At 40.5% G+C, this 18052-nt stretch overlaps 1 protein-coding gene across 2 annotated transcripts in view; it reads left to right on the top strand.

Moving 5' to 3' along the window:
• The window catches only part of STK38 (serine/threonine kinase 38), a 53674-nt gene that overhangs the window by 11149 nt on the left and 24473 nt on the right, over positions 1-18052 (top strand). For both annotated transcript variants that reach the window (XM_031011948.3, XM_031011947.3), the window contains exons 3-5: positions 10745-10796; positions 11928-12050; positions 14594-14677. In XM_031011948.3, coding sequence (XP_030867808.1) covers positions 10745-10796; positions 11928-12050; positions 14594-14677 — 259 coding nt within the window. The remainder of the gene's footprint in view (positions 1-10744; positions 10797-11927; positions 12051-14593; positions 14678-18052) is intronic.

Genomic DNA, 18052 nt, shown 5'->3' with positions numbered 1-18052 from the left:
TACGGTGCCTGGCCAGAAACCTTTATTTATCCCCAAGTCATAAGGATTTTCTCCTATGTTCCATTTTGGAAGTTTTTTAGATTTAGTTTTTACATTTAGTTCTGTGATCCATATTGAATTAATAGATGTGTATGATATGAGGTGGGGAGTTCAGATTGATTTTTATCCTTTTGGATATCAGTTATTTTAGCAACATTTGTGGAAAAGATCTTCCCCCATGAGATTGCTTTGGCACTTTTCTTGAAAATCAAGTGACATATAGGTGTGAATTCATTTCTGGGCTTTCTTTTTCTGTCCCATTGATCTCCTTGTCTGTCATTAGCCAGTCTCACCCTGTTTTGATTACTGTAGCTTTGTAGTAAGTTTTGAAGTCAGGTAATGTGTAAGTCCTCCAGCTTTGTTCATTTTATTTTAAGATTTCTTTGAGTATTCTGTGTTCTTTGCATTTTATTATAAATTTTAGAGTCAAGTTATTAATTTCTACAGAAAAGCCCAATGGAATTATGTTGCTTTTTTTTTTTTTTTTTGAGATGGAGTCTTGCTTTGCTGCCAGGCTGGGGTGCAGTGGCGTGATCTTGGCTCTCTGCAACCTCTGCCTCCTGGGTTCAAGCTATTCTCCTGTCTCAGCCTCCCTAACAGCTGGGACTACAGGCACACGCCACCACACCCAGCTAATTCTTGTATTTTTAGTAGAGATGGGGTTTCACCATGTTGGCCAGCATGGTCTCAATCTCCTGACTTCATGATCCACCCGCCTTGGCCTCCCAAAGTTTTGGGATTACAGGTATGAGCCACTGCACCCGGCCTGGAATTACTATTGGAATTATATTGACTCTGTAGATCAGTTTGTGGAGAATCGACATCTTAACAATATTGAGTCTTCTGTTACATGGACATTGCAGATCTCTGTTTTTCTTGTTGTTTGTTTGCTTGCTTGTTTGTGTGTTTGAGATGGAGTTTTGCTATTGCTGCCCAGGCTGGAGTGCAACGGTGTGATCTCGGGTCACTACAACCTCCGCCTCCCATGTTCAAGCAATTCTCCTGCTCCAGCCTCCTAAGTAGCTGGGACTACAGGCACCTGCCACCACCCTGGCTAATTTTTGGTATTTTTAATAGAGACGGGGTTTCACCATGTTGGGCAGGCTGGTTTCGAACTCCTGACCTCAGGTGATCCACCCGCCTCCTCCCAAAGTGCTGGGATTACAGGCATGAGCTACTGCACCTGGCCCATGTCTCCATTTTTAAGGTCTTCTTTAGTTTTTCTCAACAGTGTTTTCATAATTTTTAGTGTGTGCATCTTACATGTCTTGTTAATTTATTTCTAATATTTGGGGGTTTTCTGGATGCTATTTAGAATTTCACTGTCCAGTTGTTTGCTGCTAGTATATAGACATATAACTGAATTTTGTATATTGATCTTGTATTCTGTAACTTTCTAATTAATCTAGATTTTTTTTAATTTGCATATTTAGGATTTTCTATGTAAACAATCTTGTGATATTCAGGTAGAGACAGTTTTACTTCCTTTTCAATCTATTCACCTTTTTTTTTTTTTTTCCTTGCCTTAGTGCACTAGCTGGGAATTCCAGTAAAATGTTGAATAGAAGTAGTGGGAGTGGATATCTTTGTTTTCTTCTTGATTTAAGAGCTAACGTGCTCACTATTTTACTAAAGATGCCCTTTATAGGTTGAGGCAGTTTCCTTTTGTTCTAATTTGGGTTAAAAAAATTTTTTATTGTTTTTTTTAGAGACAGGGTCTTGTTTTAACCCAGGTTGGAGTGAGGTGGCACAATCATGGCTCACTGCAGCCTTGACCTCCTGGGCTCGAGTGATTTTCCCACCTCAGCCTTCCGAGTAGCTGGGAATATAGGTATGTGCCACCACACCTGGCTAATTTTTTTTTACCTTTTTGTAGAGACAAAATATCACTATGTTGACTAGGCTTATCTTGAACTCTTGGCCTCAGGCAGTCCTCCTGCTTCAGCCTCACAAAGTTTTGGGATTACAAGTGTGAGCCACTGCACTCAGCCTATGTTCCAATTTGGCTGAGGAGCTAAGAATTTTTATCATGAGTAGGTGTTGAATTTTTTCTTTTTATTATTATTTTTTATTTTTTCATTTGTTTTGATTTTTTTTGTGGGTGTTGAATTTTTTTCAAATGCTTTTTCATCATCTTCATATTGGTCATATTGTTTTTCTCCTTTATTCTTTTAATATGATGAGTTACATGGACTGATTTTTGAATGTTAGACTAACTTTACGTTTCAGGGGTAAAACCCTCTTGATGACATTGTATTATCTCCTTTATGTTCCTGGGTTGATATGCTAATATTTTGATAAGGATCTTTGCAATCCTGTTCTTCATGAGGGTGTAAGTGATAATTTACATGGGATATATAATTTGACCTTAAATATGCAGTTCTGTATGTGGAATAGTCAAATGTTTTATGCTTGGTGGTGGCTAGCTGCTGTTCACTGGAGTAAACAAGTGTCTGCACAGTGTCCCGTGTTAGGATCATGGGGAATTCAAACGTAAATCTGTTCAGAATATCTTTAGGCAGGTGAAACCTGTGGAGACAGTTATTTCAAATACAGTCACTTCTTGAAATCATAGCTACTGGGGTTGTAATTATAAAGCAAATGGTTATGAGTTTTGATTTAGCCACTTGTTTAGTAGTAGTCCTCTGGGTTTTATCCTACTGGTTCTGCCCTAGCTATGGTTTATTGTTGGTATGTATCACATTCTGCAGGAACAAGATGATGTATGGTTTTGTTTACATTATTAATAAATGATACATTGTGATTAACACTAAGATTGTACCCCAAAATGAGCAGACAGCAGTGCTTTGCATTCTTTGGATTCTTAAGATAGAAAAGCCTTCTAAAAGTTTCAGTGGTTCCAGAAGCAGTGAGGGTTATATAAAAATAAACAAAATTTTAAAAATACAGCATTGGTGGTTTTGCTTTTTTTGAAAGACCAAATTAATCAAAAGACAGTGAGAAGAGAATGTTAGATATTTAAGAGGGTTAGAATGTTTGTTTTTGGTTGTTTATCAAATTGCCATTATTTTTCATTAAAGAACAGTAAGCCACGTGTGGTGGTGTGCACCTGTAGTTCTAACTACTCAGAAGGCTGAGGTGGGAGGATCTCTTGAGCTCAGGAGTTTGAGGCTGCAGTGAGCTATGATTGTGCCACTGCACTCCAGCTTGGGCAACTGAACAAGACGCCATCTCTTTAAGAAAAACAACAATGCACTAGTACTTTCAGCCTTTCAGAATTAATATATCCTTGTAGATCTTTTTTTGTTGTGTACCCTCTTTTTTTTTTTTTTTTTTTGAGATGGAGTCTCACTCTGTTGCACAGGCTGGAGGGCAGTGGTGCCATCTTGGCTCACTGCAACCTGCTGGGTTCAAGCAATTCTCCTGCCTCAGCCTCCCGAGTAGCTGGGATTACAGGAGCACGCCACCATGTCGGGCTAATTTTTGTATTTTCATTTTGTTTTTGAGACGGAGTTTTGCTCTTTTGCCCAGGCTAGAGTGCAATGGCATAATCTCGGCTCACTGCAGTTGCTGACTCCCGGGTTCAAGTGATTCTCCTGCCTCAGCCTCCCATGTAGCTGAGATTGCAGACATGGACTACCATGCCTGGCTAATTTTTGTATTTTTAGTAGAAGCGGGGTTTCACCATGTTGGCCAGTCTGGTCTTGAATTCCTGACCTGAGGTGATCTGCCCGCCTCAGCTTCCCAGAGTGTGTGAGCCACTGTGCTTGGCCTAATTTTTGTATTTTTAGTATAGATGGGGTTTTGCCACGTTGGCCAGGCTGGTCTTGAGTTCCTGACCTCAAGTGATCCACCCACCTTGGCCTCCCAAAGTGCTGGGATTACAGGTGTGAGCCATCACACCCGGCTAGTACCCTCTTTTTTGTATGAGCTGCTAGTAGGTTTTGGATTTACTGATACAGCTCAGTAAGACTTTCAGGCTTTATTGTTCCTAGAAAATTTTTAAAAAAGTGATTGACAAGAGTTACCTCAGAAGTAAACTAAGTTGGATTGTGAGAAACAAGGTTTAAAGCCTTTTTTTTTTTTTTTTTGCAGACAAGGTCTCGCTGTGTCACCCAGGCTGGAGTGCAGTGATGTGATCATGGCTCACTGCCGCCTCAAACTCCTGGGCTCAAGCCATCCTTAGCCTCCCAGAGTGTTGGGATTACAAGCATGAGCCACGATTGCCTGGCCTGAGTTTGCAACCTTTTTGATGTTCTGGAGGGACACATTGCAGGACCTTGATAAATAAACAGTTTTGATGATATGAGACAATTGATAATGAAGAGATAATATATGATGGAGGTTTGAAATAATAAGTATTGGGCTAGTAAATTTTGAGACCAAGTTGTAATACAAATTTTCATTTTTTTTTATTTTGTGTCTTGTCTAGGTACCTTTAAAATATCTGTTATTCCTAGCATTGCTATGCAACTCTTTCCCTGTTCCATCATAGAGAACACTAGTTTATAGTTGAAACAAAGGGCTTACTGCAAGGCCATACGTGTCCAAAGCCCAGAGATAGAAGAAAGAAAATTCATTTGGGAATTGTTTCCTGTATAAACATAAAAGATGATAATTTTGAGCAGTTTCATAGAAACAATATAGTAGCTTCTACAGATTGGTTTAAAAATAATTAAACCCCCTGAATCTAGTGTCCGTCACACAGTGCTGCAGAATGCCACCTGATGGTCTCCTGTTAATACCACTGTTAGATCATAAGCACTCAATAGGGCAAGTGCATCTGCTCTATTCCTTCAGTCTGTGTTTTGCCTTCAATGGCAGCCTTGGTTGTGACCTTCTCTAGGAGCAGCAGCTCTCTTTGTATTCTCTCTGTATGTGATCCTAGGTACCTAGTAGGTATTGACAGTTGTCTACTTTTTCATTAAAAAACAACGTTTTAGATAATTCATAGCAGTTTGAAATCAAATCTGAAGAAACCGGCATTTCCTTTTACAAAACATTTTCAGTTGTTTCTTTTCTTCATGAATACTAGTTAGGTGGATTAATTAAAACCATAAACACCTAATTTAATAGATAATGTAAGCTTTTTTCTTCCCAAATCAAACAAAGTCTTTCATACATTTTACTGAGAATTTCTATGTTCTGCAACTCCTCTTAGATTTTCTCATCTATGTTTTCTTAACTGGAGAAATTCCTCATTTGGTCTTATCTAATACTAAGTAGAAATACGTGATTATTATTAGTGATCCAGTGTCAGTTTTATTTAAGCCTCAAGAATGAGTAAGTCCAGACCTCCTGATGTTCTTCACTGACCAGATATCAAACCAGAGTGTAGAACTGAAGTAATTTGTTGAGATTTTAAAGAATCTGTGTAGTGTTAATTTTAGGGTATTTCTGGCTGGTTACAGGGGCTCACACATGTAATCCCAGCACTTTGGGAGGCCGAGGTGGGTGGATCACTTGAGGTCAGGGGCTCAAGACCAGCCTGTGCAACATGATGAAACCCCGTGTCTACTAAAAGTACAAAAATTAGCCACACATGGTGGCATATGCCGGTAATCCCAGCTACTCGGGAGGTTGAGGCACAAGAATCACCTGAACCCGGGAAGCAGAGGTTGCAGTGAGCCAAGATCGTGCCCTGCACTCCAGTCTGGGTAACAGAGCTAGACTCTTGTCTCCAAAAAAAAAAAAAAAAGAAAAGAAAAGAAAAGAAAAAAAGGAAAAAGGCCGGGTGTGGTGGCTCACGCCTGTAATCCCTGTACTTTTTGAGAGGCCAAGGTGGGTGGATCAGTTGAGGTCAGGAGTTGGAGACCAGACTGGCCAACATGATGAAACCCCATCTCTCCTAAAAATACAAAAATTAGCTGGGCATGGTGGTGGGCACCTGTAATCCCAGCTATCCGGGAGGCTGAGGCAGGAGAATCACTTGTACCCGGGAGGCAGAGGTTGCAGTGAGCCGAGATAGTACCACTGCACTTCAGCCTGGGTGACAGAGTAAGACTCTTGTCTCAAAAAAAAAAAAAGTATTTATTAGACATTTTCTGAATTTTAATCATGGAGATGTAATCACAGCCCTTTCCCCTCCCCCTCCCCTCCCCTCTTCTCTTCCTGACAGAATCTCGCTCTGTCGCTCCTCTTCTCTTCTCTTTTCTTTCTGACAGAATCTCGCTCTGTCACCCAGGCTGGAGTGCAGTGGCACGATCTCAGCTCACTGCAACCTCTGCTCCCAGGTTCCAGAGATTTTCCTGCCTCAGCCTCCTGAGTAGCTGGGATTACAGGCACGTGCCACCACACCCGGCTAATTTTTGTATTTTTAGTAGAGATGGGGTTTCACCATGTTGGCCAGGCTGGTCTCCAACTCCTGGCCTCAGGCGGTGTGCGAGCCTCAGCCTCCCAAAGTGCTGGGATTACGGGTGTGAGCCACCATGCCTGGCCCTATTAAATACACTATTTTTCCTGGTTTTCAGTGTCTCACCAAAATACTATCTGTTTTCAATTAGGGTGGAATAGCCCTATTCTCTCATCCCTGCTACCTCCAAATCAGGCTATGCCAAGAGGGGACCCTAAATTAGATTAGAAAAGGGGGCTAATTGTAAGTAGTAGTCATGAATGTGTCTGCACATTGCTATACATTCTGACTTTTTAAAATTTAGCAGCATACATTTAGAAAGTAGCTGTGTACAAAGCACTATTCTTAGTGGACATAGGCAATTCAGATATAGTCCCTGCCTTCAGAAGGACTTACCACTCTCTCATATAGGAAATGAACACACACGCAACTAAATGGAACACATGGAAGGCATCACTGGGGTGAGGCTGGATATGGCCTCTAAGTGTGAAAGTGGCTTCATCTCTCTCCCAGGGTTCTGGTTTTGAACACTGGAATTGAAGAGAAGAGTGGCTCCACCAAAGGCTGGAGTGTTAGTTAACCTGGCACTGCTACCAGAGAACATGCTTGTGTGGAGAGTCCTGCTATTCTTTTTCATTATGAACAATTTTAAACATAGGTGGAATAATATAGTGACCCCGTTTCAATATATTCATCCCTCAGATTTAATAATTTTAGGGCTTTGGTACATTTTCTTCATCTATCCCATTTTGTTTTTTCTTGCTATTGTGTTTTAAGGTAAATTCCAAACATCTGTCATTTTAATCCTACATACTGTCAAGTATACATTTCCAAAAATATGGCCATTTTCTTGCATAATGCAAATGCCACCATGAATCTAACCAAGTTAACAGTAATTCCTTTGATATCATCTCACAGAGGATGTCATTTTTAAGTCTCATTTCAGGCTGTCCTTGCTGTTTTTGGTGTCCTCAAGGTCTTTGTGGACCTGGTCCTAATCGTTATCATGGATAGGCTTTTTTTTCTGGATACTTTCTCTAATGAAATAATCTGATTGTGTTCAAGGAGTTAACTTCACTCTCAGGCAGGTATTCTGCAACCAATTTAATTACACTTCAGTAAACCTGTGGAAAACCTCTTAGTTTGTATTTAGGTTTAAAATATAATTAGAAGGAGCCAGTTTTGTGACACAGTGGATAGTGCATTGGACTGGTAGCCCATTCTGATGTAGTCATTCAAAAACGTATAGTCAGGACGTATGATGGTGTTTAGTACTCAAGGCACAAAAAGAGCTGACCACAGCTGTGTTCTTAGAGCTTTTGCCTAGCATGTTATGCTTTGACTTTTCTTGTTCTTCTCTGCTTCAACTACCTAACCACTTACAATGGAATTAATTTACACTCCCGAAACTACTAAGAGTACAGCCTTTTCTCTCCAATACATGTGCACGCATAGATGCACATGTATCCCAAAATATTCTGGGAACTGGGAGAACTGTTCGTGTTCCTCTCTCTGTTTCCTGTCTTGATTAGTGGCATCATATCCCTCTAGACAGGAAATTCTAAGGTTTTTTTCTTGACTCCTATTGCCAGTTGGTCATATTTGCAATAGCTCTATTCACTTCATTCTAGTTTTCCTGCCCTAGTTCCAGATCGTTACTGTACATCTGAATCATTACAATAACTCTCAACTAGCCTCTTTCTCAGTTGCTTTCCCTGCCAGTCCATCAGATCCTCATTACTGCTGGTTACCATTCTAAAATAGAAATCTTATCACATCACTCCTTTGCACACAAGCCTCTTTTAGCACTCAGTTGTCAACAGAATGAGATCCAACCTTCTTGGTGTGGCATTTGAAGTGCTGTGTGCGTCAGCCACAATGGACTACATGCTATTTCTGCAGCATACTGTACACTCTTTTTTTTTTTTTTTTTTGAGATGGAGTCTCGCTCTGTTGCCGAGGCTAGAGTGCAGTGGTGCGATCTCGGCTCACTGCAAGCTCCGCCTCCTGGGTTCACAACATTCTCCTGCCTCAGCCTCCCGAGTAGCTGGGACTACAGGCGCCGGCCACTACACCTGGCTATTTTTTTTTTTTTTTTTTTTTTGTATTTTTAGTAGAGATGGGGTTTCTCCGTGTTAGCCAGGATGGTCTCAATCTCCTGACCTCGTGACCTGCCTGCCTCAGCCTCTCAAAGTGCTGGGATTACAGGCGTGAGCCACCGCACCTGGCCAGCATACTGTAGGCTTATCCTTCTTTGCTCTGTTTGTACGTATTGCCTGTTTATCTGCAATGCTGATGAGTGGTGGAGGAGAGATTCTAGCCCATGTGCTTTCATTTATTGTGCTGAATAAATGAAGGTTCTGTGGAATTGGTTGTAAGGAAGTTTTACTTCTTTTAGTTTTATGAGACTATAGATCAAAAACATTACTGCATGTACTTTCTAAAGTTCAGTATTCCAAAAGTTTGATGTCTGAAGGTTTTTTTTTTTCTTTGAGGCAGAGTCTCACTCCGACATCCGAGCTAGAGTGCACTGGGGTGCTCTCGCCTCACTGCAACCTCTGCCTCCCAGGTTCAAGTGATTCTTGTGCCTCAGCCCCTCCCAAGTAACTGGGATTACAGGCACCTGTCACTATGCCCAGCTAATTTTTATATACATATATGTGTGTGTGTGTGTACTAATATATATACATATATTACATATGTGTGTATGTGTGTATATACGTATATACATATGTATACATGTATACATGTGTATATATACATATGTGTGTATATATACGTATATACATATGTATACATGTGTATATACATATAAATATATATATATATATATATTTTTTTTTTTTGAGACGGAGTCTGGCTCTGTCACCCAGGCTGGCATGCAGTGGTGTGATCTTGACTCACTGCAACCTCTGCCTCCCAGGTTCAGGCAATTCTTCTGCTTCAGCCTCCTGAGTAGCTGGGACTACAGGCACTCGCCACCACGCCTAGCTGATTTTTGTATTTTTAGTAGAGACGGGGTTTTACCATGTTGGCCAGGCTGGTCTCGAACTCCTGAATTTATGATCCACCCTCCTCAGCCTCCCAAAGTGCTGGGATTACAGGCGTGAGCCACCACGCCCGGCCTTTTTGTTTTTTTTAAGACAGGGTCTCACTCTGTCACCCAGGCTGGAGTGCAGTGGTGTGATCTCTGCTCACTGCAGCCTCCACCTCCCAGGTTCAAGTGATTCTCCTGTCTCAGCCTCCCAAGTAGCTGGGATTACAGGGTATGCCACCATGCCTGGCTAATTTTTGCATTTTTAGTACAGACCAGGTTTCACCATGTTGGCCAGTCTGGTCTCGAACTCCTCACATCAAGTGATCCACCCACCTTGGCCTCCCAAAGTGTTGGGGTTACAGGCATGAGCCACTGCACCTGGCCTAATTTTTATATTTTTAGTAGAGATGGGGTTTCACCATGTTGGCCAGGCTGGTCTTGGACTCTTGACCTCAAGTGACCCATCTGCCTCACCTCCCAAAGTGCTGGGATCACAGGCATGAGCTACCACACCCAGCCTGATGTATGGAGTTTTGATAGTGGTGCCAGTCACCTTTTTGATCACTTTTTCCCCTTAAATTTCCAAATTCTGCTTTTAACTTTGTTGTTTGTTACCCTTTCCTCATGGCAGGGAAGAGGAGGAAGATGCAGAAATAAAGAAAGTAGACTTCAGTCAGAGAGAGGGAAAGAAACAGCATGATATAAGAGTTTATCAAATACCAGCTGTTTTGTGGTTTGGTAAGGAGGAAATAACTGAAAAAAAAAACAAAAAACAAACACCCAAAACCAAGAGAGGACATTTTTTTGAAACAAGAGTCTTTGTTGCATTAACATCTTAGACAGTCTTTTAAAAAATGTAGACCTAAGGGCGGGGCATGGTGGCTCACACCTGTAATTGCAACACTTTGGAAGGTCAGGCTGGAGTTTGAGACCAGCCTGGGCAATATAATGAGACCTCATTTCTACAAAAAATTTAAAAATTAGCCAGGTATGGTGGCACGTGCCTGTAGTCCTAGCTACTTGGGAGGCTGAGGTGGGATTGCTTGAGCCTGTGAGGTGGAGATTTCAGTGAGCTGAGATTGCGCCACTGCATTCTAGCCTGGGTGACAGAACAAAACTCTGTCTCCTCTCCTTGCAACCTGCCCCCCTCCCCCCGCCAAAAAAAAGTAGGCCTAACAAAGGATGGAAATCTTTTTACTTGTCTTAGTAACTTAATTTTTTTTGTTTTAATGAGACATTTTGAGATTTACCTGTTTGTGTCATTTTAAAAAATCTATTACAGTATTAAGTTACAGAATTTTCAGAAAGTTATCATTCAGATGTGATTTCATGTCTTTTGTTTTTGTTTGTTTTAGACAAAAGAAGTTAGAAAAGGTGATGGAAGAAGAAGGCCTAAAAGATGAGGAGGTAATTAATATTGGCAATGTCTTCCTTAAAACCCAGCATGGCAGGTTGTATCTTGTCCAGCGAGTTGTTAGCCTTGGTACACATGAGAAGGGTTTTGGCTCAGTAACAGAGGAACTTGAGGGGTAGTGTGCTTCCGGATTTGGGTGTTAATTCAGAGGGACAGATTAATTATTAAGTACCTAGGAGAGGAAGGCTTCTCTAGATGCAGTTATAGTAAACTAGATTTAGAATTCCAAGAGAAAGAAGGGATGAAATCAAATTAAAATTTAAAAGAGCAAGTTGTAGCATTTTTATAGAATTCACTGAAAAGTCTCCGTAGGAGTAGGGCAAATTTTTGAAATATTTATTTATTTTACTTTTTCTGGGATACATACGTGTGCTGAATGTGCAGGTTTATTACGTAGGTATATATGTGCCATAGTGGTTTGCTGCACCTATCAACCTGTCATCTAGGTTTTAAGCTCCGCATGCGTGAGGTATTTGTCCTAATGCTCTCCCTCCCTTTCCCCCCATGCCCCGACAGGCCCCGGTGTGTCATGTTCCTGAAATCTTTATTAAGGCAAAATATCCATCTCAAATCAGCCCTTCCACCCAGTGCCCACAGATACAGTACGAGAAAATATAGTTAACAAGGGACTGTGCAAGGAACTGAAATGGTAGTGGAAATGCCTTCAAAAATAGGACTGGCTTGCAGAACCCAGGACGGTGGTGAAAAATACCCAATACTTGTAGAAATAACAGAAAGTTAGAGTATGCAGTGTGTAACTAACCCAGAGGGAAAGATAAGAACACATTTTTAATTTATATTAAACAGGATAAAGGAAAATATTGTTGATTATTTATCCCTCCCTTCACCAAAAATGTTAGGATGGTGGATTGCTGAAGTAGGTTAGTCAGAGTTCCCAGAGGAGGCACCCATCTGTTCAGTGTGGCTTGGATGTTGTGTCTAAATGCCAGGAAAGGGAGAAGTGACCTCTTAAGGATCCTTCTGGGGTGCTTTCATGTGTGAAAAGATTATCCTTAGTCCACTTGGACCTGTTTTCTAGCTGGGTAAGTCACAAACATGACTTGTTACAGAGTTTCAGAATTTCAGTTCCTTCCCCTCTCCTCCCTTTCTTATTTAAATATTAGAAACGACTCCGGAGATCAGCACATGCTCGGAAGGAAACAGAGTTTCTTCGTTTGAAGAGAACAAGACTTGGATTGGAAGATTTTGAGTCCTTAAAAGTAATAGGCAGAGGAGCATTTGGTGAGGTAAAAATCACAGCTACTTGTCAAGTACAAAAATATTGCAAAACTTCAAAGCTTCTAACATACCATTAAGTCATGATTGTTGATATAACTGAAATATATGGAATTAAATGAGTCAGGCATGCCAGCCCCACATCCTAATTGCTTTGTCTGTCTGCTTTCTCTTTTTCTTCTCTCCACGGTCCCAGATCTCTGTTCTCTGTTTTGCCAGAGATGGTGTTGGTGTTTAAATATTGACTTAGGGGGAGAGTTGAAAGGTAGAAGGAAATCAACATTTATTATTTACGGGCTGCTTTTTTCCCATAATCAGGACAGTAACCCATTTTATAGATGATGAAATTAAGACTCTAAAGGTATATATAATGTCTCTTGTTATCACACAGCCATTGAGTACTGGGACCAAAAGTTGGGCTCTACTTCCTGAACTCAAAGAGCTTGCTTTTCCCAGTACTGCACTGCCTCTCGAGAAGGAAATTAATAGTGTATCTCCACCCTTTATTTCTCCCCACCAGATTGATACAGCTCTAAAAAGATGACCCTAGGAGGGAGAATTTACAGAAAGGAGTTATATAGGTAGTGGTGGAGAGTTGAAAGCATTTGCGACTTTGTCCCCGCAGTTCTTGGAAATGATCCTGCTTGGGCACAAGAGCAGTCTGTTGGGGAGAGCTTGAAAGAGCCCATGCAAGGTCATTCCTATTAATGAAAAATGCCCAAACTGGATGACCTACTGACGCAATAATTGCAAGTATAAAAGGAGCAGTATATTATTAAAACCTGGTACCCCGGGGCCAGGTGCGGTGGCTCACTCCTGTAATCTCAGCACTTTGGGAGGCCAAGGCGGGCGGATCACAAGGTCAGGAGTTCAAGACCAGCCTGACAACATGGTGAAACCTTGTCTCTACTAAAAATAGAAAAATTAGCCAGGTGTGGTGGCACGTGCCTGTAATCCCAGCTACTCAGGAGGCTGAGGCAGGAGAATTGCTTGAACCCAGGAGGCAGAGGTTGCAGTGAGGCGAGATTGCACCATTGCACTCCAGCCTGGGTGACAGAGCAAGACTCCATCTCAAAAAAAAACAAAAAAAACAAAAAGAAAACAAAACAAAAAACCTGGTACCCCGGGGAAATGTGAATAATATTCAGAGGCACAGGTAATAGATTGATCCCTCAGTGTTCAGAATTCCCGTTGGCTTCTTGAAAGAGGGAAAAGTATAGTACCACCTCTGAAAGAGGTTTCTGTTTGGCAGGGAAGGGTTGTGGTACTCAATTAGGAAAAAACATGAAGAAAGGTTCAGGGAGAAGAAAACCTACTTATTTTGGGAGAAGAGGGGAGGACATGCAGGAACTTGCAGTGAAATTTTTCTTTTGGTTGTAAATTTTCTTCATAAAATTATCTGTTTTCTTTAAAAACATTGGAAAACATAAAAGAGAAGGAAAACTACATAAAACACAATTTCCCTAATTACACATTTTGAATTTTCTTCTTCTTCTTCTTTTTTTTTTTTTTGGGGGACAGAGTCTTGCTCTGTTGCCCAGGCTGGAGTGCAATGGCTTGATCTTGGCTCACTGCAACCTCCGCCTCTCGGGTTCAAGTGATTCTACTGCCTTAGCCTCCTGAATAACTGGGATTACAGGCACCTGCCACCACACCCAGCTAATTTTTGTATTTTTAGTAGAGACGGGGTTTCACCAGGTTGGCCAGGCTGGTCTCGAACTCCTGGACCTCAGGTGATCCACCTGCTTCGGCCTTCCAAAGTGCTGAGATTACAGGTGTGAGCCACCGCGCCTGGCCTGAATTTTTTGTTTTTCTTTCCAGACGTTTTTCCTATGCATGAAGTTTTACTTTGTTATTATTATTATGATTAAGTGACAAGGTTTCACTGTGTTGCCCAGGCTGGAGTGCAGTGGCTGTTTACAGGCACGATCTCACTACTGATCGGCATGGGAGTTTTGACCTGCTCCATTTCTGAACTGGGCCTATTTGCCCTTCCTTAGGCAACCTGGTGGGCCCCCCCTCTGCCACCCTGCTCCTGGGAGGTCACCATATTATGCTGAACTTAGTTCAGACACCTGATCAGCATAATGCACCATAGCTCATAACTCCTGAGCTCAAGCGATCCTCCTACCTCAACCTCCCAAATAGCTGGGACTACAGGTATACACCACCATGCACAGCTACTTTTGTTTTAATTAAACATCATTGTAATCATTTACTTAGATTTTCTGAGCTGACTGGATGACATATGTCAGAGGTGTAACGAGTCCTTAAATTTGAAATTGAAGGTTTTAAATTAGATTGGCTTGTTCAACTAAGGAACCAAAGCTGTTCAGATGTAGAGGTATTTGAGGATGTTTCCAGCATCGGCTTTACTGTGTGTAATGTATTCATTTTGGAACACTGAAAAGCATTTTCTTCTGCTTTGTTATTACTAGTTGCTCATGTTAAAATTGTAATACTTTTTCAGTTAATTATTGCATCCTATAACACATGAAAGCATTAGGTTGGTAGTACGAGTTTTTGACTTGGCATTTCTTTTATAACTTTTTAGGTACGGCTTGTTCAGAAGAAAGATACGGGACATGTGTATGCAATGAAAATACTCCGTAAAGCAGATATGCTTGAAAAAGAGCAGGTAAAGCACAGTTGTAACAGTGCTTTTAGCTTATTAATTTTTGTCTCCTAAAACTTTTCTTTTTGTTTAATTGAAATATATATTTTTATTACAGTTTTCTTTAGCTCTGTCATGTATGACTATATATATAATACTACCTTTTTCCCCCTACAAAGAAGCAGTTCATATTTAAAATCACAAATAATGCCTGTAGGTTATATGCAATCTTTTAAAAATTGAAAATCTGTTCCAAAAGCAGCTCTTACTTGTGTCTTCCAATTGATCACAAGATGTCCTTATTGTGAGAGCCTTTTTTTTTTTGAGGTCGTACGTGGTGTGGTAGTGTGTTTCTTACCAAATGCTGAGAAATAGAAATTGTATATATATCTCATAACTAAGGACTAGGAATTAGAATTTGGAATTTATAATCTAAAATGTGTCTTTATATGCTTCATTCTGTTTACCTAAACCAAAGTTGAGTCTTCTAGGTAGCTCATCGGTACCTGAAAAAGACCAGCCTTCTAATTTCTGAATGAATTTGAAAAATACAATGCAAATGGCAGAACAATGCAAATTCTCCTTTAATGATAAAGGATACTTTCTAAAACCAAAACCTGGTTTGCAAATCAATTTATAAAGTGCCTTATGCAAAATAAATAAGGTTTTAAATATTGGAAAGTATATTTTAAAAAGCAAGAATAGACTTTCTATAAATCTAGTTTAGTGTAGCTGGTTGCTTAAGAAAAGATTGCAGTGGGTGATGACCGCAAATGTCCTGTAAAAGATTTGATGTTATAGGAACATGGAGACCCTGTAACAAGGAGAACTCCTAATTTAGGGCCAAAGAGGGGGGATGGAGATTGGCCCCACATCCAATCCTTTCTACCTCTTGAGAGGAGATATAATCACTGGTCTTCCCTGTCTTCATTTAAATGCCACCCCAAAATTTGGAATTTTTATTTTCTCTCAAATTTTCATGTGTTACCGAGAAGCTTTAGACTCCCAGGAATTTCAGTTGAGAGTATCAAATACCCGGGCGGTAAGTCTTGAGACACTGTAGTTTATGCTAACGCCAACCTTTTTCAAAATTCATAGTAGGCCGGCCTACTTACATACTATCTACAAATTAGTGTGTGGTATGGGTGTGTAGGCACTGAAAAAGTTTCAGTTAATCTTGAGAAGGAAAATATAAAGCTTCTGCATTAATTAGTATGTTTGCATCTCATGAGTAAGTTTTGTTTTTGCAAGGTATGTTTCCTACAGTTTTAACCAAGGCTTAAGACCTCTTTTTATTAAATATTAGCTGTCAGAGTAATACTGCAAAACAAAGTACATATGATTTTCAGTTAGTAATTTTATGTATACCAGGTGCCCCGCATGGTTTCTAACAGAGGATGATCCAGACATAATGTGTAAAAAGCCTTTTCGCAAATATTGTGCCTTCAAAATCACTTTCTAAAACTTTTCTAAGTGAAAGTAAAGAAACTGTCTATTAGAATTAACATTTTAAATGATGCATTAACTTACGGATTAAATGGTACATTAACTTAAATTGTTTAGCTCACCTTAGCTGAGAACTCAACTCCTCAACTTAACAGATCTCATTATGAGCCAGTTAAAGTCTCTGGCCACAGACTCTACCTGGCTTAGCCATCTTGAAGAAGCATGCATTGGGTTTGTGCTAGATAAAAGATGGAAGTAGACCAGTGCAAATTCATCACCATTTTGGGGTAGGGCTGACAAAGTAGAGGTACAGAGGCAAAATTGTTTTTTTGTTTGCTTTTACTAAATAAACTGGGTAGGAATTAAAGCTACCCACTGAGAGTTCAGGTTATTTTTCTGCTCCACGTGGTGGAAATTTTTGCTACCTGGAAAAATTTAAAGAGTAAGACATGACATCTGACTAGCTTCTGATGTTTCTCTTCCAGTGCAAAAGGAAAACCTTCAGTTGTGATGCCAGTATACAGTTATTGATGGGACAAAAAACTGGCTTTTATTTCTGCTTTCTTAGGTCACAGGATAGCAACTAGCACCCCCCACCTTATTAAATATTTATGGAATAGGGGAAAGAGAACCTTTTTGTATAAATTGCACCTCAGACTCTTCCCTCCCTTAATCTATATTCAACCAACTCCACTTTCAAATCATGAGGTTTCTAGCTACTGTTTCAGCCTCAAGAGAAGGGCAAGGTGTGCTCATGGTAGCTTTCCCCTTGACAAGCAGGAAATGTTATGGGTACCATTGTGTCCTCCAGGGTGAGTGACAAGTGGTAATTGTAGTGCCTCCCCTTTTCTCTGGCTCCCTGCAGTAGGTAGGGAGCTTAATGGGAGCCAGGGGAGACAGGCAGATGAAGGCTGCCTTCTACTGTATTAATGTCTTGTAGTGACTGAGTCCTAGCCATGGCTGTGGGGCAGCAAGCAACATTACTGTTTCCCAAAAGCTTTGCTTCTGTATTAAGGTCAAGTAAAGGCAGATGCTTTACTTGGTTTCATTGTGTTTCATAGCACTGTTTCTTTTCACCCTTATTGGCCATTTTTTCCCACCCCAATACCATAAGTACAGATGTAAAGATGCAGGTTTTCTGTAGTTGCAGCTTTTAAAAAAATTCCCCAAAGAACGATTTTAGTAGATACTGAAAACTCAAATACATAAAGTCAAATGCCTCTGGGCCTCCAAGAGTTAGCATGGAAGCCTGAAGCAAGTTAGATATAAGACCAGGGGAGAGGGTGTTGAAATGGAAGAGTAATGGAAGAGTGCCTTGTCTCCCTAAAGACATGTCAATAAAACAAACAAGCATCATATCAAACATTGTATTAAACCAAACAACAGCCATGGGCTAAATTTGCCAACAGCCATGGACTAAATTTGCCAATTTGTGAACCTTGGTACATGTTTTACTTCAGAACATGTTGTAAAAAGTCAAGACCTGTAGCATATGTTAAGACCAAAACCACTATTCAGGGATTGGACTGAGTCTTAATAAATTTAGATCTGAATCAACCCAATTTAGAGCTTGTGACACTTAAAAAAGAGGGGAGGGGCCAGGCATGGTGGCACACACCTATAATCCTAGCTACTTAGGAGGCTGAGGCAGGAGGATCGCTTTAGACCAGGAGTTTGAGGCTTCAGTGAGCTATGATCACGCCACTGCACTCTAGCCGGAGTGACAGAGCGAGACCCCATCTCGTTTTAAAAAAAGTGTGTGTGGGAGGGATTTGATAATATGCAGTGATGTTTGATTACTGTTCTGCATTTAAAGTAAATAAGGTAAATTTGATAATAAAGCATTGCTTTAACAAAATAATTCCGGTTCTCTGAAACTTTCTACAACTTGGTCCTTTATAGGTATTTCAGTAAAAGTATAAAATTGGAAGTGTCATTAATTTGAATCTACAA

This window comes from Gorilla gorilla, chromosome 5 (genome assembly GCF_029281585.2).
Source record: "Gorilla gorilla gorilla isolate KB3781 chromosome 5, NHGRI_mGorGor1-v2.1_pri, whole genome shotgun sequence".
Taxonomy (NCBI): domain Eukaryota; kingdom Metazoa; phylum Chordata; class Mammalia; order Primates; family Hominidae; genus Gorilla; species Gorilla gorilla.
Note: the sequence above shows the minus strand (reverse complement) of the source record. Positions and strands in the feature narration are given on the sequence as shown.